This window comes from Thalia democratica, chromosome 1 (genome assembly GCF_965202585.1).
Source record: "Thalia democratica chromosome 1, ktThaDemo2.hap1.1, whole genome shotgun sequence".
Taxonomy (NCBI): Eukaryota; Metazoa; Chordata; class Thaliacea; order Salpida; family Salpidae; genus Thalia; species Thalia democratica.
In genome coordinates this window covers 2308540-2332563 of record NC_139165.1, presented here as the reverse complement: position 1 = coordinate 2332563, position 24024 = coordinate 2308540, and the positions used below count along the sequence as shown (strand labels likewise).

Below are 24024 nucleotides of genomic sequence, written 5' to 3'. Positions count from 1 at the left end.
GTTTATTAGAAAGTTGATATAATATTGAGTTCATTTGTATTTTTGCTTGTTAGTATTTTAATGTTGCATAACAAAATCTTGTTTTGTAATTGCTTCATATATGCTGCATTGATTATATTATAATTTCTAACTTCATTGGTATACTTTTTAATGTTTTTTTATATTGATATTCTTAGATCTTTATTTGCTGTGTAATCTTCAGTTTGAAAAAAAAATGTTTATTGTAAATTTCTTGCTTTTTATTCAGATTTTAGCTTTTTTTTGAACAGGTTAATTGTTTGTATGCTGCAGTATGTTAGAAATTTTTATTTAATGTTGTTTTATATTGTATTACGTTTTTTTACTTAATCATTTATACTGACTATTTGTAATATATCAAATACTTATCAATTTTCGATTAAATAAGCATAAATTTAATATGTTTTATACTTTTTATACATTGTATTGAATATTAAAAAAAAATTTTTTTGGTTTTTTCAACTAACTATTTTAAATGTTTGAAAAGCTTTAGTTTTTTAACTGTACTTATAATCAGTTTAGTTTTGATTTAGTCATGTAGAAACCTAAGTATTTAGAAGTAAATTAGAAGCGGTTTAAAAGTTTTAGGAATATTAGACAAAAAAATAAAAAAAGTTTTAATAACAAAGTTTGTGTACTAAACTTTTTTCAAAACGTTTAGTTGTTTATGTTTATAGAGGAATTTAAGTGGTGTTTAAATACGTGGAAGTTTATAATTATAGTTATAGTTTGATATAAACTAAGTACAATGCTGTGATAACAATATACAGTTTTTACTTTAAAGAAAAAATGTTAATAAAGTAAAATTAGTAAAGTTAATACTGAATACTATTTATTGGACAGAAAAAACCGAAAAAGTGTAGTTGTAATCCTAAATAATAAAAAATAAAAAAGTTTAAGAGACTTGTTTTACTGGAGTAAAAAGTATACTTTAGAGGTTATGATTTGAATAATTTAAAAACTCATAAAACAAGTTTGAAAAGAAAATAAATTTGTAAAAAACAAAGTCTTAAAATACAATTATTTAGCTTGCAGTGTTTATTTTCATGACACTGTTTCCTATGACGTAATAATAACATGTAGGCGACACACACTTAATGTTTGGTTTAAAATTAAAACTGTTATTCCTAAACATAACATAATGCTTATTAATTATTAAAAAAATTGTTATAAACTACTGTAGGGAAAAAAAAAACTACAATTTTTGATAGAACTAACATTTAAATTTGTTTCGAATTTCACATTAGTTTAAAATTTATTTGTTACCGTTTAGGATTGATATTAACTTAACTTTGTGTTAAAATGCTAGCAAAGCTATGTAATTTCTATAGGAAGTCCTAATGTTGGTTTAAATTTGATTGTGTGAGCTTTGGTTAAATTGAAAATGCAAGTATTTAAAATGATGAACAAAGTAAGCCTATGATCATGTCTTTTTGAGAAGTTAATCACTTTTCGTACAAAAAAAAATGTTTTTAAAAAAATTATTTTTTATTATTTAAAACTTTAACTGTATTTATCCTAAAAATACTAAGTTTCATCATACTACTCATACATTACAAAACAAACTTTTCTTAATGATACAAATGAAAAAATTAAAATTAATAAAAAAATAACTTAAGCAGCTTTATCAAAATTTTCACTTATTAAAGAAAAATATTTTTCTAACAAAAAATATAACTTTACTTTTAAAAATATTTTCTAGGTATAAACCTTGTTTTGAAAATTAAATATAGAATGTTGAACAAGAGTAAACTAGCGCGGCAGTTATGCAAATTCAAACTAAACCACCAGCAAAGGATGCTGTCATTGGGTGTTCAACATTCACAACAAATAATTGCAATAAGGAGGGAAGATGCAAATGTTTGTTATACTTTTATTAGTTTATATCACTATAATATATTGCAGCATTTAACACTAATGTTGTTTGTAAATTACTTAATTTACTTAATAACCATGTACAGTTATTACTGTTTAAAGTGAAAATATAAAGTTTACGTTAAAGATTTGAAGAATTATTAGTAAAAATATAAATCATAGAGAACTTCAAAAATAAAACCTTATTTATAAACAATGCATTTTGTTTAGTTTTGCTGGAAATAAAACTGTTACAATTTTCAACCTTAATTTTAGAGGAAAAATTATATGAGATTTATCAAACCACAACTTATTATAAAATCAAACTTCACTTACAATTATTACGAGTTATTGTTTATTCTTATCATAGTATTAATTTTTTATATACTAAATTCTACTTACATTTATCAGTTTAAAATAAACAGGTATGGGAGGGTAGAGCCGCTCTAGCGCCATCACACGTTCAAAAATTAGTGAACAGCGGAGTTAAGGTCATAGTGCAACCCGCAAACCAAAGAAGCTTCCCTGTACAAGTAAGTATTGTATATATACATTGTAAGTATACTTTAAGGTTATTGTACAACCTTTAAACTAAATAAGCTTCCCTGTACAAGTTGGTACTATGCACATATATATATATATATATATGTACATAATAAAAAGGTTTATTTAAAGATGTAAAACTCAAAGGACTCGAGTTTTTATTAATAAAGGCCTCAAGGTGATTTAATTTAATTTATTAAGTTAAATAACTTAATTCTATATATATACATATATATAGTAAGTATACGTTAAGCTGATAGTACAACCTGGAAACTAAATAAGCTTCCTTTTATAAAATAATATTATATATACATTTAAAAGTATATATTGCATAAGTTAATTAAGGTTACACTTAAGCCTGCAAACCAAACTCAAAATGAAACGAAACTTTTCAAGATTGTTCTTGTTTTCCACTTAAAAAGAAAAGAATTAAGTAGAAAATCTATTGGTGATTAATGTGGTAATCTTTATTCGATGGAATGTAACAATCTTATAACTTATACTTTCACTCAAAAGTGATTAAAAATAAGTATCTGATTCAATATAATGCGTGTTTAGTAAACAGCTTTGTATTTTTAATACAAAAAAAAGACTAGATAAACATTTGTATAAATATTAGCTATAGCATGTAAATGTCATGTTTATAAAGAAAAATTCATTCAAAAGAAAAAAAACTAAAAAAACTTGTTTAGTAATAAAGCTTTTAATAAAGAAAGCAAGTTTACTAACTATTAAATGTTGGTTAATAACTCGACTTGAAAATTAATTTAAGACTGTACTCTCTAAAAAAGGTCTGAAGAAACATGCTTTTTGCTAAATCTATCTGTTTTAAACAAAATATTTGGTAACAAAAAACTAAATAAACTTTACATTAAGTAAACTACAAACATTTTAGAGAATTTTAGAAAAAACAAACAATTATCAAAGCTTTTTTTAGTTCTTAAAAGTGATAATATTTATTAAAAAGCAACTGCTTAAAACAAGCTTTAACTCTGAATAGATATCAACTTATTCATGTGAAAAAGTAGTTCAAAAAATTTTTACATGTGAGGTTGTTTTGTTTAAATTGCTTATTAAACTATTTCACAAGTGTTATATAACCATATGTTATAAAACAAACAACTGTGAACTTAAATAAACTTAATAACGTTAGTATAACTTATCAAAGTTATCAACTTAATATTATACTGTATTTTATTAATGCAGATAATTAATAATTACAATAATATATTTTAAAATATAAAAAGTTGTTCTTAAACCAAAAAAAATCTTTTAGTAAAAGTTAGCTTACTTTCGAAATAATAATACTTGAGCTACGTTGCAAAAGTTATAAAACAAAAATATATTTTTACCATGTGATGCTGTAAAAGTTTTATAACTTTATTTTATAACTTTAGAAGCTCTTTTTTTTTGTATCACGTGCAAAAAAGTAATAAAAATTGAGCTATACCAATTGAAATCAAACATGAAAAAAAATTGAAAGCAAACCAATTAAACTTTATAATATATTCTGCTTCTTTAAGTTGATTGCTTATTAAACTTGCTTGAGCAATACTTTATATTATCAACTTTTCACGAATGAGCTATTTTAAACTTGAATAAACTTTTTGTTTTTGCTACGTGTGAGTAAAAACCTCACAATGATACACCATTGTATCTGCTTTATGCTTACTTTTGGTTTTTTAAACTCAACAGTTTTCATTAAAACAAAATTATTTCTAACACAAATTTTTAGTAATCACATTTATTAATCAGCTGGTCTTAAATTTATTTTCTGGTTTTGAGTTTATAACAGTTTTAATCCAGGGGTCGGCATTATGCGGCCCGCAAGCATGAAAACTTGATACGCTAGATAGGTATTTTAAATGTACACTAATATTCTTAGTTTTGAATGAAGAAAAAAAAAAGAAACACCAGTTATAATTGACGGGATATTTAAAACTTACGTTAGATATTCTAGTGAAGAGTAAAAAAGGTTATGTTGATGTAAATATAGTTACATCTGCGGTCCGCGAAAATGTTTGTTTTTCAAACTTGTCCTCCCGACCATTTATATAATTAATAATATAAGGGTTTGAATATCAAGTATTTTTTAATAATCATTTAGCTTATTTAGTTAGCTATAGGGTCTGAGAACACAGTTGATTTCGACCGGTTTTCTTGTAAAAAAAAACTTACTTTGTATTATTTTAGTGTTATTTTCTAAATTAGTTTTGAAAACATTAAATAAGCAAAAACTTAGGTGTTTTAGCAAATAATAAACTGTAGAGCGCTTATTTAGCCAGAAATCTAGTAATAATTGGTGTATTTTGTGGTTAATTTTAGTGAACTTGTATAAACTTTAACTAAGTTGTCTCGACAGTTGCTAAAGTTTGTAGCCTACACTCAAAATTCACAAGTAGTTTATTTTAGTATGTTTTCAATTTGCCACAGCTCATCAAAACTTTTTTTTTGTTTTTGTTGTTAAAAACCTGTAGCAATTAAAAGAAAAGTAAACACATTTTTGTATCAAATGCTACTGTATCATTCTTTTTTTCCCAAACACAAATTTACATCTGCAAATGAATTTTGAGCGAAATTTTGAAAATATAACATTCTTCTGCTTTAAAAAAGTTTAAATAAGTATTGTTCAAATAATACTTTTTATCGGTTTTTATTTTACTATTTTAACCATATTAGATAAAAAGCTTACTATTTTTTTTTAAAGTTCATTTGACTTATGAAAATAAAATGTTATTAATACTTTTATGGTATTATATATACTTTTATTGACTACTTATGTATTTTTTACAGTTCTTATGATTATTTTTTTTTCAAATATTTTCAGAATTTTTCTTTTTCTCAAACTATAAAATACAAAGTCTTTGTTGTAAAAACATACAATTAGGCTCTTAATTAATATTCTTCTTTATAATAGTGCTGTTTTATTGCTTATTATTTTTATAATTCTGGTTTAAAAAGCACTGAAATTATTTCAAGTAACTGCGGCCTGTGAAAAACTTTATCTATTCAGTGCGGCCCGTGAGCTTTTACAGAGAAATTGTCCCACGACTTATAAAAAGCTGCCGAACTCTGTTTTCATCAAAGCAGTTTTATAAACTGACAACCACTTTATTGTAAATCGGCCTAAAACTGTTATCATATATCTAAAATTCTATCTCTGAACTATTTTACTATCTATACAAACGAATAGATTATTATATTATTAACATACTATCTTATATTATCTTACTTCGTTTTTAAAGTACATAACTAGTATATGTAGAATAAAACAATTTGCTTACAAATGCATATATGAACAAGAATACTCAACAACAATTGTAGCACTAGTTGTCGATGGTTAACCTAATATTTTTACAACAAAGCTTACTCTTAAAATCCTTTTAACTTGAGTTCGAATTTTTTAAAAATAACTTAGTATATTTTTATAATCTAAGCTTCAAAAAGACTCAAACTAAATTGTTCAAATAAATCAACTAAAAGTTGGACTTAAGAATACGTAACTTTTTGTTTTAAACTTTTTTATCAGGAATTTATAGCTGTATTGCAAAGTTTAAAAAAGCATTTGACACATATAAACTTAAAAAAAATCACTGATCTAAAACTTTTGTTTTATATATTTAGAAATTCGTTGCTGGTGCAATTGTGTCTGAAAGTTTATGATTACTATTTATTTTTTTCAAATAATCTTAATTTATTTGTTATAATTATACCTATACAGGAGTACGTTGCAGCTGGAGCGGTTGTATCTGAAGATTTGTCTTCCGCTGACGTCATATTCGGGGTGAAGCAAGTTCCGATAAAGAGCCTCCTAGCGGATAAAACTTACGTGTTCTTCAGTCACACCATAAAAGCTCAATCTGAAAATATGGAAATGCTGGATGCCATACTCGAGAAGGTTTGATTGTTTTATTAATTATCATTTTTAAATTGTAAACTTTCTCACTAATAATTCGGTCATTGATTTATTATACCTGAGAAGTTTTGATTATTTTTTCAATTTTTAGTTTAAATTGTAAATTTTCTCACTAATAATTCGGTCAATGATTTGTTATACTTGAGAGGATTTTTGTATTTGTTTGTTTATAATTTTTCATTTAAATTAAGGTAGTTGAGTGGAGCACTATTTTCTTGCTTCTTACTCTTTTACATGTTAATATTACATTTTTTTTAAAACTACGTATAATTTAATTATTATTTTTTAATTCTCAAAGCTATACTTGAGATAGTTTGCTACTAGCTAGTTAGCTAGATAAATGTATAAGATTTTCTGAAACTGTAGTTTCAATAACAAAACTCAGTAAAAGTTTATTAATTGAAACAGTTGATTAGTAGATTGATGCTTTACTTGAAAAGGTTTGATTTTTTGCTTAATCATATTTTTCACTTTTGCCAAAATATTTAACCTTTTTACTAGTAATTTATACAAGCTCAATAAAGCGTTTCATTACTAAACTAATTTTGTTACTGATTGAGATACTCATAAAAGTTTTTTTTTTTTAATATTTATATAAGCAGAGCACTGTTGCCATAATTTTTACAGAATTTGTTTTTACTTTTGTACTTTTTATATGCTGAGAGTACAGATATATTACATTTTAGGCTTCTTTTGAAACTACGTGTCTTTAGTTATTAATGCTCTAAATTTTAGTTCTATACTTGAGATAAATTTTATAAGTTGTTTTGATTTATTTAACTTCTGTATTAAAGTATTAAACATTTTTAAACCACTTAATTCGATTAGCTGTAGCTTCCTAAAAATTTTATGTGTGAGAAATGTATTAAAACACTTTTTATATCAAATTCGGATACTGTTAACTATTGTTTAATCTTAAAAAAGGATAATTTATGTTTTTATAGTCACTCATAAAAACGATCAGGTTGTTGAAACTTTATTACAATCAAATTTTGTTATGGTTTATTTAAACAAAACTGTTAATAACTTTTTATGGAGTTGAAAGCATCTTGTATAGTAAATTTTTAACAACAATTAAATATTTTTAAAATATCATTATTTAAACAGAATATCAGACTGATAGATTATGAGAAGATGGAACAAAGTAATGGTAAAAGAGTTGTTGCATTTGGAAAGTATGCTGGATACGCAGGTAGTATTTACTTTATTGTTATATATATATATATATATATATATCATTTAAAAGTGTTGTTGCATTCGGAAAATATGCTGGGTATGCAGGTAGGTATATATATATAAATATACTTTATTATTATTTAAATATGTATATATCTAATGTATAAAAGAGTTGTTGCATTCGGAAAATACGCAGGATACGCAGGTTAAAAGTTAATTTATTGTCATTTATATATATATATATATATATATATATATATATATATAATTTAAAAGAGCTATTGCATTTAGAAAATACGCTGGATATGCAGGTATAAAATAATTTGGTACTAAATAAATATTTTAAATAAAAAAAGTTGGATACTGGAAAACATACTGGATACGAGGGTAATGTATACATTCTTAAAAGTGTTTTTGTTTAGAAATTTTATATACAAATCAATATTAAGCACAAAAGTATTTTTTCAAAAGAAAGTATATTCTTTACACTGTTTAATATACGAACGTGTTAGTCTTACAAATTTTATTATTTAGGTATAAAATACATGCCATAATACTTTCACAGTTGTGATATAGAAATAAATAAGTATATATATATATATATATCACAATTATAATTCTTGTTAAAAAAGTACTAAAATTACTTTAAAGATATCACAATTATGATATATATTATATCTACAGGTATGATTGATATTTTGCACGGAATTGGGTTGAGATTACTTGCTCTTGGGCATCACACTCCCTTCATGGTTTGTTTATACTTTCGTTATTGAAACTAACTTAAATATAGTTGCTATATTCAGTAAAAAAAACTAAGTTTAAGAAAAAATCATTCGTATAATTTTCATTTTTTATACTGGTATACAATTAAATTAAGTTAATTAAAAAAGAATTATCTTGTTAATACTGTTTCTATTACCTTAACCTTTGTTTTTAGTAACAATGAATTTGGTAAAAAAATTATAATATTGTTTCTATGCTATTGACATAACAGGTTACATAAATACATTTTTGAAATTATAAATTTATCCATCATCAGTACAAACAAACCACTAACTATATCAAAAATTATCTCAATAAAACACAAACAAATATAGACAACAGTTTATACACTAAATTAATTTTTAGTTAGTTTTTAATTTCTTTTTACCATTCAACTAACGGCGCACTCTAACGGATATTGTTCTTAGGCAATATTTATGCTTGTAGAGCGACAGCAACTCATTACATTTTTTATACAAATTTGTACTATTAAGTTTTTTAAAATAAAAAAATCGACACAAAATAGTATTAGTTTAAAGTCTTATGCTTATTAAAATACTAGTTGATTGTTTTAAAAAATACAAATTATGTAGTTATTTACAGCTCAGAATGTTAGTTCAATTAAGTTTATCTTTAAAGTAGTTCTTTAGTTTTTACTCGTTTCCCTTAATAAACATCACTAATGCATTGAAATAAAGTAACATTCAATATTAATAATTTCAACATATACACAGCAGGCATAACATATTTAATAAATTTTAAGTAATTGTTGTTTTTTAATATAACAAACAAATTTAAAAAAAAAGTAAACTACTTAAAAAAATTAAAAACCACGTTGCCATACTAACACTTTATTCTTTACAGCATTTTGGCAATGCACACAATTAAATTTGATATTCTTAAAGCTAATATATTTTACAGTATATAGACTACATTGGCTGTATATGTAGAGCACAACTACAAAACTTCTGACCACGTTTTAATATAAAAATAACAAACTTTTAATTTTTCAATTTTTAAGCACATTAACGTAGCTTACAAACAAAAACAATTGTTTTACAGCACAATTAATTAATTTTCACAACAAATTGCCATAACATACAACTAACACTTTAATTTTTACAGCATATTGGCATAGCGCACAATTACAGGACATCAGGACAGGCCATACAAGCGGTCAGGGACGCCGGATACGAGATATCCATGGACCGGATGCCATCTTCAATTGGACCCCTGGTCTTTGTATTCACCGGTACTGGGAATGTTTCACAGGTAAAAATATTTTGTAATCTTTTAGAAGCACTATGTATAACAAATATGTGTTAATATATGTTAGTAGTGATGTTTTCTCCTTAAGTTTGGAACCAGTTTTAAATAGTTGAACTAACTTTATTAATTATATTAAAAATTACTAAGTTTTACTTTATATTCTTCCCAGGGCGCCCAAGAAGTATTCAAAGAACTTCCCTGCCAGTTTATTGAACCAAAAGACATAAGATTTGTAGCTGAACATGGAGGTATGATAATACAGAGTTTTTATCGATATTTAATGTAGCATATTTGTTTATTACTTGTATATGTACGTTTATTAAACAAAGAGACATTTGTAGCTGAGCAATTGTATAATAATACAATTTTCTAATATGTTTGAACTATGAAGGATATTTGTTTATCACTTATATATGTTGTTGAATCAAAAGGTATAAGATTTGTAGCTGAACAAGGTATTGTTATATACTATGTTTTTATACATTTTTGTAGTTTGGTTCAACTATGTTTAACCTGTGACGTAAAGTCTACTTTTATTAGTTACATTAAAACTTAATAAATTTTGACCTTCAGAAAAAATAAACTTCCAACTGAAAGTTTTAGTTTTATTCATATATCCAATTACTCACCTACAATAATTGTAGATTAGTTTTATGGTCTAGTTTTCGTTTCAATGAGTAATGATATAGTTATTTCTTTTCAATCGACAAGCTTTCAACTGTTTATATTAACTCTATTCATCTGTTAAATGAATTGATTCCGCTACTTTAAAAAACATGTTTACATTAAAACAAAATCATGTTTGTTGTTTATGTAGCGAATCTTAACAACTAATGCTTTTATGTCTATTTACAATATGTTATGTTGTTAAAAGAAAAGGGTTAAAATAAGCTTTGAAATATTTTTAGTATAAAGAGTTTTTAAAGAGCTAAAAGAAGTTTAGATAATAAAAACGATAAGTAGTTACAACATACCAAATAACTAAATGAATGTGTTTAAATTGCTAATTATTTATAGATATGTATACTGTTATTAAGAAGTACTATACTGATACTGTTTGCTTTTACAGATACCAGAGTAGTATACGGGTGTGTTGTTGATATGCATCACCATCTTAGAAGAAAGAGTGATAGTGGTTTTGATCTTCAAGAGTATATTGATAAGCCTTATCTATATGAATCTGTCTTTGCTAAAGAGGTACGGTTTTGATTTTCTCAAGGCTTTATTTCTTTAATTTTTTCCATATACCTAACCTATACAAATATTTCTTTACTAAAGACGTTTTGTATTAATTCGAGTGTTTTTTATTGTGTCTAGTGATTATTTCTTTGCTTTTAAAAAATTAAGTACTGCTGTGTTTTAACTGTTGTTTAGTTTCGAAATTATTAGAATAACTTTTTTAAATGAAATTAAAATTCAAAAAACATCAGCGAAACGTAAACTCTTTGAGAATGATTATTTTGCATCTCAAAAGTAAAAACTTAAAAAAAGTTTTCTACAAATAATCTTATTTATAGAGTGGTATACGACTCTATAACCTATTCTTTTTGTACACCTGGTCCTTAGATCAAAATATTTGAGCACGTTTCTTTTATTGTTCAATAACCAATAATAATTTATAGATCTGACAATTAATAAATTTTACTTATCAGCAAAATATATTTAATTATAACTTTAAGATATTGTGATTATGATAAGTTTGTTATTGAAAATGTATAAAACTACTTACTAAACTTTGAATTTGAAAGTTTGAAATTTTTGTTAAAAATAGTTTTAATTTGCACTCCAATTATTCTAAAATTCATAATGTGTTTTCAATGCAATAAACAGGCAACGTACGACCCATCAATATTTTCAAATATCAAGTGGAATCAGGTCTGCGAGCACGTAAATCTGGCCCGCTAAGTCAAAATTAAAACTTACACTAGATTTTCTGGAATTTGAAATAAAGAGTAAAAACAAAAATGTATTAGGTATAACTTTAGGAAGATTTAAACTTACAATAGAAAAAAATATATATAAAACTATTGTTTTTCGAAATGAATTTGATAACTAAGTAATCTTGGTGGATTTAATGAAGTTGAAACGCTACGGCCGGCCAATAGCTAAGTTTTCACATCTGGCCTGCTAAGTAAAAACATTGCCAACTCCTAGTTTAGATTATAAAGCTCACATATTAGCTATAAATCTTGCTAAGCATTGTATAAAACTGTATTACATTATGTTTATACATTAAAGTTTTGTGATAATCTTTTTTACATAGATCCAGGTAAGTTTATTCTCATAATAAGAATCCTTTTGAATCATAAAAAGTCTCTCAAAATTTGAAACAACGTTTGGTATTTAGAGAAGCATATTTTGACTTTCTTCCCGCTATATAGTTAGGAGACTAAACTGGTGATGATAAAGAAGTATACAAAAATAAACAAACATTTTTTTTACTTCTAGATAGCCCCATACGCCTCCTGCATAGTCAACGGAATCTTCTGGCGACCGAACGATCCCAGATTGTTAGAAACGGAAGATGCTGCAATGCTGCAATCTGCAGGAGTTCCAAAAGTTTCCCCACTAGTGCGACACCACGTGGCTGATTCAGTTGTTGGATGCCCCAAACTTCCCCACAGGTTTGTCAGTAGTTCTAACAAATTACATATCGTGAGGTCGAGTTGTTATATATTAAACGCAGCTTCTTATGTGCAAACTATTTATAAACTCGTTTACAAAGTAGACAAGTTTGCGTAACGAAACTTTTGTCATTTAAATGATTTTTCATTGGAGTTACATATAAAGTTTAGAAAGCAAACTACTTCATTTGAAATAAAACTGTTTAATTAGATTAAAATAAAACTATTTATATTATACTTATGAAATTATATGACAGATAGTATAGCCCGAAGTTGCCTCATAGTTTATATTCTATACTAACTTGTTAACAAAATAAAATTTTACATTTAGTAAGACTACATGTAGCCTAAACAATTTTAAACTTGCGTTACTTGAATTTAGGCAATTTTATTTGAATAACGTTTTAAATAATTACCTAAGCTGTTTATAAGAGATTAAAAACCGACTTACTACTTTGCACAACATAGAAAAGGTATCATTTTGGTTATCTTAATAAAAAAATTGTATACAGCTATAACCTGTAACCTTTCAAATAAAACCTATTGAAATTTTTGGTTATAAGGTAACTGAACTAATTAAATGTTGTTTAAAAAATGCAGTTTTTGATTGAAAGGTTGTTTAAACTCTTTAGGTAAGATTAAAAATAGTGTATGTTTAAATGCATAAATAATTTACTATTTAAATTAAGTCATTTTACTTACTATTTAAGCAAAGAAAAATGTATTATAATCACAATTTGAAAGTTGTGTTAAAAAAATTATTTGACTTTTTATAAATTTACATCATATATTTATTATTATTAGTGAAAGTCCAGAATGTTGTCCTCACAGATCAACTGTTTTGCCTCAGAGGTATAATAATATATATATATATATATATACATATACATATTTATTATACATTTATATATATATATATGTATGGTATGTATATATAATTTATAACAGCTCGTTTTAACTAACTTATTGTTTTGTTAGGCGTGCAAATGAATCACTTTTTTTTTGCTAAACAAAACTATATGTTTTTGTGTAAAAAAAAAGGTTTGCAACAAAAGTATTAGTCTAATTGATTTTTATTAGGAATGTTATGCGAAATCTTTTATTTTTATTTTAAATTGTATGTACAATAACTCTTATAATTTGTAGTTTCAGTTTTTCAAAAGCTATGGTTAAAAATAACCATTTGTATATAGTTACTTTACATGTTTCCAATTTTGATTTTTATAAATAAAAACACGATTTAGTACATACATTTATAAACAAACAGAAACTACGTGGTTTAATGTACTTAAACAAAGTTAATGTATAGTTTCAGATTAATAACAGTATGCAATATTTCTACTGATCCTGGCTATAAATTTATCAATAATAATAACTATATAAAAAGAATTACACAACAATAATTAGTAAACATTAAACACAGTTATATGTGACGTTAAACAATAAATATTTATTTTTTAAAGATTAATATCAGTATGCGACATTTCTGCTGATCCAGGCGGTTCTATTGAATTCATGAACGACTGCACAACCATTGATGCCCCATTTGAAATGTACCGACCCAACAATGAGGATAACACATCAGGATCAACGTATGTTTCTATATATATATTGAACTTGTTTGTATACACATTTGCTTTTGTTGTGTTACTAAGCAACCGTTGAGTAATTTGTTGACCTTAATTTTAACTGCTTTTCATTCGAAGAGTTAACAGTTGTAATATTTTGTTGGGTTTGTAAAACATTTTTAGCTGATAACTGTTTAGTTTAAAAGTGAAAGGTTTATTTTGATGATAGTTAAAGTTAAAAAAAAAAGTTACTCAATTATTTTATTTTTAAACTTTTTGTTTTCTAAAAATGCATGTTTAACTAAAAAACAAAACTTTTTTGTACAGTGAACACTAGTTGCTGTTTTTATTTTTAAACTAACATTTTTGTATTTTTCATGAATGATGTGTTCAATGTTGTGATGTTCACCAGTCATAAAAAGCACAACACTTAGTAAGTTTTATTTTGTTTCTACTTAATACATTACTAGCTTAAAAACTTTTATTATTTTCGTTTTGGTGTTAACATTTATAAGATAACATTTGTTTCTTGTTAGAATTAACTTGGTGGTATTTCAAAAGGTTGTTGTTGTATCAGCGTAAATCTTAAACATAAAGTAAGTAGAGTTCAACGTATTAGGATATGATTAGTATGAGCAATACTTGTGTAAGCTCCTAGACCAGGGCTTGCCAAAGTGAGCCATGACAGATACTTAAGGGGCTACGAGCAGCTAAGGGGTAAGAAAGGGGGCGATGATCAGTAAAGAAGCCACAGGGGAGCCATGTAGTCATAATTTGAAACTTACACTAGATATTCTCTAGTTGCAGATGAAGAGCAAAAAAAAAAGGTATTAGGTGCTTTTTATGGTAGTCTTTGAGTAAACTTGTTGAAGGGGGCAATTTGTAAATAAAAAGTTTGGGAAACTTTATCTTAGACTCATATAACTTGAATAGCAGTTCTAAGTTGCTAAATAAACTCACATAATTTCATTTCGTTTATACTATTATAGTAGTACAACCATTTCAAAGTCTTTATAAGCCCGTTTAAGTTTTTTATTAACAAAACACAATCGATTCTTCTTAAAATTATGAAACTTTGTATTGAAAACAATACTATCAAGTTCTATATAATTTCAAAACTATTATAACGAAAATAGTACTTTTAACTTGCAAAAAACCCATTAACTTGATATTAATTGTATTATCACTTAATTATTCTCTTACCTATTAGATCACCAAATATTAACGAAATCACAGTGAGAATAGTATCAAAGGAGACGGTATATTGATGTGTTCAATTGACAATTTACCAGCTCAACTGCCCAGAGAAGCTTCTCAATATTTTGGTGATAATCTCATGCCTTTTATGAAGGAAATTGTTAGTTTGTTTCATATGAAATCGTCAAAAGTAAAAAAATACTAAGGAGAATTAAAAATTTCAAATGGTAAATTTTTCAAAAACTTTTATTTTTATATTTTCTTAATTTTGATAAAGTTAATGCTACTAAAAGCGCAAGACATACAGTTTTAAACCTACTTTAGTAACTTATGATTATGATTTTTTTGTTTCAGTTTAGTATATTTTCAGCTTCGTAATAATGCAAAAACGCCATTTGAATCGACTGAAGGTGAAATAAGTCCTGTTGTCAGAGATGTGAGTAAAAATAATTGAAATAAAATAGTTACGGTTGTTGTATACACTATATGTTTGATTCAAAAATAACCTTTTGATATGATTAAGTTATGATACAACAATGATTTAACTAATTTTATTCAACTAAGGTTCTTAGCAGCAATAAGATTTAATTTTATATTTTTTAATAATTAAGTTTTGTCAACATTTTCTCACTTATTTAATTCTCATGTTTTATTAGTAGTAATTGATTTGTTTAATTATACACTTATACAATAGGCGACTATCGCATCTAATGGAAAATTGACACCAAAATACGAGTATATAAGCAAAATGAGAAAAAGAAGGTTTGTTTGAAAATTGTTCAATTATAAAAATAATTTTGAAATATTTAAATATTATATATAATGGCAGTGTCTTCTAAATCTTATAAATAACTTGAACAGCTGATATGTAAAATATTACTTTTTTAATAAATTAGAAAACCCAATATTTGAAGATATATTCTGTAACTTTTATTTTATATTTAATAGCTACCATAAATCAGTACTTATAATATAAGTATACTTAAAATTAAAAACTAAGAAACTTATTTTTTGTAATACTTTAATAACTGTTAGTTTTTGTTTGTGTCAAAAATTAATTAAGCCTTTTTATTTAAAAATGTAACTGAGAAAAATAGAAAATTTAATAGTTAAACGTGATACATCTTAGATACAAGATCTTCTTAAAAAATAATTAAAAAAATGAATTGAAATACTCTTTTAACAACAATATATGAGAATAAATAATCGAATAGAAGAGATATAAAATTTTAGAGAAGTTCAGTTTTTAAACTAGTGAGACTATTATAATATTTTCTAGTTGATATTTATAAAGAAACATTATTAATACTGTTAATTAGATTTATGCTTTTACAATAGAAAACGACATCAAAAAAGTTAATATGTTGTTGTTATAAAATAACTTTTACTATTGAGTAGTAATAACATTTGGTGATTAGGTTTCTTTAAATTTAAAAAAATTGTGATATGCATTAAATACCATATTTCAACATATGACGTTGTTTTATTTTTGGATTTAAATGAATGATAATAGAGCTTTTAAATACAAAACTAATATATATAATAGTTTTCTAAACATTATTATTTTGATAGTTTTAGTGGTTTCGAAATTTTTATCTAAATTTAAAATACTTTAAGTTTTTAATTAAAAGTAACATGTTTAAAAAAACCATTATTATTTTTTTTTTGTAAATTGTACTAATATATTAAAAGTTTTAAATCTATAAGTTAAAAAATATTAAATTTAACATGCTTGACTCTAAATAAAATCAAAATCAAAATTGTAGCTTAGTTTGATTTTCAGTAGTTTGTTTGAAACAACTAAACTTAGATTTTCTTAGCAGCTTAAAATAAAAATATCATAAATATAAGTAAATATATATCGATAAGCCTGAAGTAAAGAAAATACATTGACAGAAGTAACAGAACTATACGACTAAAAGTAAGTTACACAAAATGCAACCAAACTAGTTATCCATAATTGAAAAGTTTGTAGTTTTAATAAGAGTTATTTAATTGAAGCATTTGTGAATTTACTTGCTAAACTAGTTATTGGTTGCAGATTAATTTGAAACTTGAAATTATAATTCATAATTTAGTAAATGTAAAACTTATTTAGGGTATATCCTAATTGAGTTTTATTCCACCTAAGATATTTTTTATGCAGCTAAATTCCTACACTGTTCTGATTTCAGATTTTGTCGAACCATGTAAACAGATCTAAAATCTTTTTCTTATGATAAAATACAATAAACTAGAATTTTCTATAAGTATTTACTAAAAATGTTATCTAAAATTTAAAAATAATCTCATATTTTTTTTATAAGTAAGTACATATAAGATTTTTTTTGCTGTAATATTTAAATTAATTTTTGTACTTTAAACTTGTTTTTATGTATTTGAAAAAAAAAAGTTTTTTTTTGGTTTTTAGTTTGACTGAACTCCCTTTATTCAAACTTTATTTATATATTTTTTGATAACTTATAATCCTGCTTTTAGGTTTCAGTTATAATAAAACAATCTAACGATTCTTTGAAAAAATCTACAAATTTTGTTGCACATATTGTTCAAAACGAATTCAAAAATTTTACTCTCTTTTTCAATTAATTTTTAATTTACTCATTTTTTCAAAAAAATCATTATTCTATCTACTGTGAAAAAATCACAACAGAACATTAAGTGTGTTCTGGGTAGAACTGAAAACTATATATCATATATAAATTTTAACTTCTTAATTATTAAATTAATTTTTGTTTGCTGTGATAGTTTATTTTCTTAAACATTTGTTAAATATTTACTGCAACTACACAGTATTAAAGTTAATTAGAACTAGTTAGCTTAGTTACGTTTTTCGTAATACATAAAAGTTATGCTTTGTTGTGAATGAGTTTGTTTATACACCATTTAAACAAAATAAAAAGTTGAAAATGAGCACAAACTTATTAAGTTAAATCTTTTCTGATTTTAAATTTTTGATTTATACTTCACTACAGTTAGACCTCTGCGTTTTTTATCTAACCTTGTCACACAGTTATCTTTTTGGTAAAATACTTTTATTTAATACCTTTATTAAATACTATAAATATTTTTTTCACTTTTACTAAAATATTTTTAAAGACTTTTAGTAAATATTTCAGATTGTGTTTATTATGCTTAAACTATTTTTTTTCTTAAAATATGAAACATTTCAAATAATGCGTAAATGAGTCTCAAAATTTTATTTTAAGTGTTATTTGATTCCACCATTGACAACAAAATTTTTAATTAATAGAGAGAAAGAGGGAGCAATGTCATCTACAAACACATCAGACAAACACAAAGTTCTCGTATTAGGAGCAGGATTTGTGTCACATCCCATGGTCGATTACATTACTAGGTACAACGATACAGCTGTTACTGTTGGTAAGTTGCTTGTTCTAAGACAACATTTCAAAATAGTCTATTTTAACATATATAACTAGACAAAATGACACTGCAGTAACTGTTGTCTAGCTGCTAATTAAAACAATAGTTTTTTAGTTAATTTTTTATATCATCCCATGATTGACTAAACTAATAGATATAATGAAACTGCTTTTACTGTTGGTTAGGTGCTAACTAAAAAAACAAACAACTATTTATTATAACACCCCATGGTAGATTACATTACAAGATACAGTGATACTGTAATAACTTTTGGTTAGTTTATAATTATTACTAGTACAAAGAATTTTAACAAGTATAGACCTTTGTTAGCAGTAGACCGAATAACTTAGACTAGTAATCAAAACTTTACCTTTTTTAAGTACTATAAATACATACTTTATGTAAAAAACTGCAGTTTCCTAAATAAACTAACAACTAATCTATCATCCATCAAATATGTAATTACAGTATAACTTTGAAGAGAAAAATCTTTGTAAATTTTATTAAAGTTAATTGAAATATTGAGCTGAAGTATACAAGCATATGCTTGTTGTCAAGTTACATATATTGTATGACTTATATTACTATTGTATTTAGTTTTCTTTTTGGTGTATAATTCAGTTGATTATGAAAACATTTGAAAGTTATTTGTTCTACAACTAAGACATTTAATTTTCATTACAGCATCTGCATTGGATTCAGAGATCAAGTTGATGCAAAGTAAGAAGTTCAAAAACACCTCTCCCGTACAATTGGACGTGCTTAACGAACCGGAACGTCTTGAAGATCTCGTGAAAGGTCATGACGTCGTTGTCAGGTTTGTTGTTGTTAATAATATATTATTTATCCGTTTCATTTGTTCTTGTATTTTATTAAGGAATTATATATGTAATAAAAAAACAAGTTGTTGTCAGGTTTGAATGCTTTTTTAACGCTGTTGCTTTTTTTAGTATAACAAAAATTTTAAGTTTGAATATAAAAAAATGAAATATAAACTTGCAATATATAGTGAAGTATGTTGTTGCTTGTACGTATTGATAAAGTTTTAAGAAGCCACTAAGAAATTTCAATAGTTTTTAGTCGCATGTTTTTAAGCTTGTTGTAATATGAAAACTTTATCCCAAAAATCAAGAATTTTTTAAAACATGTTAACATTTTTTCAATGTTCATCCACTAAGAATAACTTCTAATCACATATTATGTTTGGATAAGATTTATTTGTAACTTTTCTTATGCAATAGTATAAAAATGAAATACTGTTCTGTTGGTAACAAACTGTAACATAAAATATGTAACAAATTGAATATTGATATTTATTTTTCCAGTCTTCTCCCATACACCCTTCATCCACCTGTAGCAAACCTTTGTGTGAATCACAAGAAGCATTTCGTCACCGCATCATACGTCAGCCCTCCCATACAAGATCTTCATGATAAGTAAGTTGAAAAAATTATATGAAACATAATTTTAGCAACAATTAATTATTTATACAAACTTCCGCCATAAATGACAGTTATAAACTACAAGTTTCCATCATACCTAAACAAATCTACTAATGATATTTTTATATTAAGAAAAAAAACCTTCTTTTTTTATTCTTTATAAAGTTGAAGTGTAGCACTAAACTTTTTTATTTCAATAGAAGTCTAAGACTACTTTTAAACACCATAAATTAAATACTGTAAAACAAACAAAAGTATAATCTTTACTATTTTTTATCAGAGCAAATGAAGCTGGAGTGAAGCTAGTTATGGAGATGGGAGTAGATCCGGGTGTGGATCACATGCTAGCAATGGAATGTTTTGATGATATTAAAGCCCAAGGGGGAAAGGTAAGTAATAGTATTTAATTAGTTACAACTAATTGTTGTTTTAAATGTTATTAGAACCACTCATTACAAGTATAACCTTTAGATTTTCTTATTTAAGTTTTCAATAAAAAGTTTTTTATTAAATTAAAAAGGCTATCTTAACAGTTTATAAGCCATAAAATTTTTAATTATTAACCTTAATGTTAAGGTGAGCTAAAATTTGAGTTTAATATCAAAATTATGTTTTTGTTTATTTATAGAAACAGCTCGTTTTTTGATTGATTATTTTAAATATTTTTTTTTCAGATAACAAGTTTTGTCAGTTGGTGCGGAGGTTTACCAGCTCCAGAAGATTCAGACAATCCTCTAAGATACAAATTCAGGTACAAAGTAACATAAAATACAAGTACCAATACGTAGTACGAGTTAATATAATAAGTAATTTACTTTTTTACCAGTTGGTATTTATTATTTTTAAACAGATATCATTAATTAATGTATTATTTGTAAATTTTTTGTATATGAAGCCTAAAATATTTTGTTGTAAAGCATGAAGAGACAGCAAATATAACTATATTAAACAATATTAACACTATTAATTATAGAAATAAATAAACAATATTAACAGTTGGAGTCCACAAGGTGTACTAATGGTTGTGTTGGCTCCTACAAAGTACCTCCTAAACAACAAAATAGTGGAAAGACCAGCAGGTAAATAAATATAGCAAAGTAGTTTTTTAAAACATTAAGCAAACAAAATCATGCTTTTTTATGTATACCTCATGGTTTACATATTAGAAGCATTAATTATTAACGTATTTATTACTTTAAAATTAAATAGGTTGATTTTCGTTGTAGTTTTTAAAAGATACTAATGCTTATTTATTTTTTCAACAAGTAATTATTAATTAATTATTATTTTTTTATTTAAGCACTGACGAGGTCTTTGACCGAAATTTAGTTTGCAAAATTAAATATTGCATAAAAAGTATATTATTTTTTTTAGTAGTTGAGATCTCAATATTTATTTTCTAAAAATCAAAACATATGATATTATTTACAATAGGTCAATCCTACCAAATGGGAGCTATCCCTATTGAATTCATGCCTGCATTCAACTTGGAAGGTCTTCCCAACAGAGATTCAGTCGTATACAAACAACAATATGGTTTGGAAGATGCCCACACTATATTGAGAGGAACATTGAGATACAAGGTGAGATGAGATACTCGTGTTATACTACAATTATGTATAGAGATATCCTCAAATACAACTGACTTTAATTAGATTAATTTTAATTACAGTCAGAAATAAAATAAAAGTGATTTTCATACAGATTGATTACTTAATTAAAGTGTTTGACAAGCTATGACAACTAAACAAAAGAAACACATTTTAGTAAATTTTATTAACTACAATACTTACTTTAATATTTCAAGGGCTTCACGGAACTGATATGCGCAGTCCAAAACCTTGGATTGATTGATTCAAATAAAAATGATTTTATGACAAAAGTTAATGGTGATCTCACCTGGGTAAATTTAGTTTTTTATTCAAATATTAAAGAAAAGTAATTGAAATAATGGTTATTTTTTAGATCTTTTATGTCCTTTTTCTAATTTTGAAAACTCATAATTGTGCTAAATTTCTACTTCACTTACTGAAAGTTTTACTTAATTTTTTTTTCGACTTGAAGCAACAAACAAATAAGTGAAAAAAATAACATGTTTAATTGTTATTTTCAGGAAAAACTGTTGATGAACATGACAAAGACTAAAACTTCATCAGAGCTTAACAATAAAGTTTTAACTGAGGCTTGTAAAGGAAACGAAACCACATTTAAAGGAATTAAAGAGTTAGTTTCACATTTACATCTAGTAGAAAATATTATGTTAATTTTAAAACAGTAGTTTGTCCTTCAAGACTTTTTTTTGTATTGTTTTAACTGATATTAACGTTTTTTTTTGTTTTCTAAACGTTGATATGAAAACACGATCATAAAGACCGATACAACTTAGATTTGCTTCTCACTGCAACAAAATACTTATAATTTTCTAAACACTGTTTCTGACTCATAAAACTGTGAGCTATAACTTGTGATTTGAAAAAAAAGTTTTTTGAATTTAATATTTGTTTTCAATAGCTAAAATATTACTACTTTATACTTCACACAGCCTAGGACTACTGAGCAGCAAGAAAATATCTGATACAAAATCACCAATGAATGCGTTGGCTAGTTTACTGGCTAAAGAGCTAGCTTATGGTTTGTTGTTTAAATACTTCAAAAATAAACTAGTTTAGTAATAAAATGTACTGTACAACTAAAATACGTTAAAATTTTAACAGACATATAAAACTGAAGTCATTTTTAGTTGATTGAATTTTAACTAGTTTTAATAGTTTCAAAAGAATCAAATTATTTTACTGCTAAACTAAAAAGGCCTTTTACCATAAAAAAAGCCTGTCACATATGTTATATATTCAAATTAATTTTTTCAGCCGACGGAGAACGCGATTTGGTCATAATGCGTCACGAGATAGAAGGGGAATTCCCAGACGGGCGACAAATCAAGCATGACGTTGACATGACGTTGTACGGGGAAACAAACGGGGGTTACACCGCGATGGCGAAGGGGGTGGGGTACCCGTGTGCCGTTGCTACCCGAATGGTTCTGCAAGGTTGGTTGCAATGAGGGCATATTTTATTACCATATAATATTTTGTATAATAAATTAACAAAATTGGTTGTGATTCTTTTTATATTATTTTAATAAGTACAAAGTTAATAAACAACTTGAACTAATATCCTAATTCGAGTCGAGATACATCTACTTGAAGTATTTGTTTTACTTTCATTGCAAAAATAAAATAAATTATGGTTAATGATCTCAGATTAAAGCATATTTTAAAAAGGTATTTTTTTAACGTCTTTGTTTATAAGGTAGATAAGATTATGATTGCAGTTTTGATTAATATTAGTAAAAAAGTATGCTCCTCTTTAAGTTTTTTATACTACATCAGTGGTCGGCAAACTGCGGCCCGCGGGCCAAATGCGGCCCTCAAAGTTAAAATCTACGGCCCACGAGCTCCTTTTCAGCAAAAAATATACAAATTAAAAACAATATGAATTATACTTTTTGTTTTAAAAATTTACATTTAGGCTTTTAATTCAATAAATACTTTTTTTTAATGGTCTAATATTGCTAAATTTGATATGTTTTCGATCTAAAACAATATTTTCCTACTGATTAGTAGAATTATTTTTAAATAAATGCGGCCCTCAAAAGTTTTTTTCTAAATGGTGCGGCCCACGAGCAATTTTTTTTAAGAAAACTGGCCCGCGATTCACGTAAGACTGCCGACCCCTATACTACATCTACAGATCTATACCAGCAGGTAAAAAAATATATTCTTATTTTATGAACGAATTAGAAACAGCATTATAAATTAATTTTGTATGAAAACTTGTAACTATGTTTAATTTTACAGGTAAAATAGAAGACAATGGTGTTGTCACTCCAATGAAGAAATCGATATATGCTCCAATCATCAAAGAGCTTAAAAAATTAGGAATTACTTCCAAAACAAAAGTTGAAATTAATTAATTTACCTCAGTACTCATATTGAGTTCATATATGTTTGAAGTAGTTGTCAAAACTTTTAGATCATTTTTTTTTAAATTTCTGTTTTGTATATAAACAAATTTTATGTCATTTAAACTTGTACTATAAACACATAGCTTATTGTACTTATAAAATATTATATGTTTGAACACAACAATCCATATTTAAAAATTCAATTTTGTTTTATATTATACTCAGTTTAAGATAAAATTATAATCAAGTTTTTTCAACATATTAATACACCATATACTTTACATACGTTTAAATTCATTTATGT

At 25.4% G+C, this 24024-nt stretch overlaps 1 protein-coding gene across 2 annotated transcripts; it reads left to right on the top strand.

Annotated features, from left to right (window-relative positions):
* Positions 1–1725: 1725 nt before the first annotated feature.
* On the top strand, positions 1726–24024 carry LOC145833085 (alpha-aminoadipic semialdehyde synthase, mitochondrial-like). 2 transcript variants are annotated; one of them, XM_082940287.1, is made up of 26 exons: positions 1726–1878; positions 2298–2405; positions 6137–6313; positions 7439–7523; positions 8192–8259; positions 9398–9544; positions 9711–9789; positions 10611–10738; positions 11990–12165; positions 13629–13757; positions 14146–14166; positions 14970–15090; positions 15301–15366; positions 15625–15692; positions 18181–18311; positions 18999–19131; positions 19640–19750; positions 20037–20145; positions 20431–20507; positions 20753–20835; positions 21191–21339; positions 21564–21659; positions 21870–21979; positions 22299–22387; positions 22624–22803; positions 23614–24024. In XM_082940287.1, the coding sequence occupies exons 1-26, from the start codon at positions 1753–1755 to the stop codon at positions 23727–23729; spliced, it is 2883 nt and encodes a 960-aa protein (XP_082796413.1). In that variant the 5' UTR covers positions 1726–1752; the 3' UTR covers positions 23730–24024. The 2 variants fall into 2 exon arrangements, with proteins under 2 accessions (XP_082796413.1, XP_082796420.1); XM_082940294.1 differs by lacking the exon at positions 14146–14166.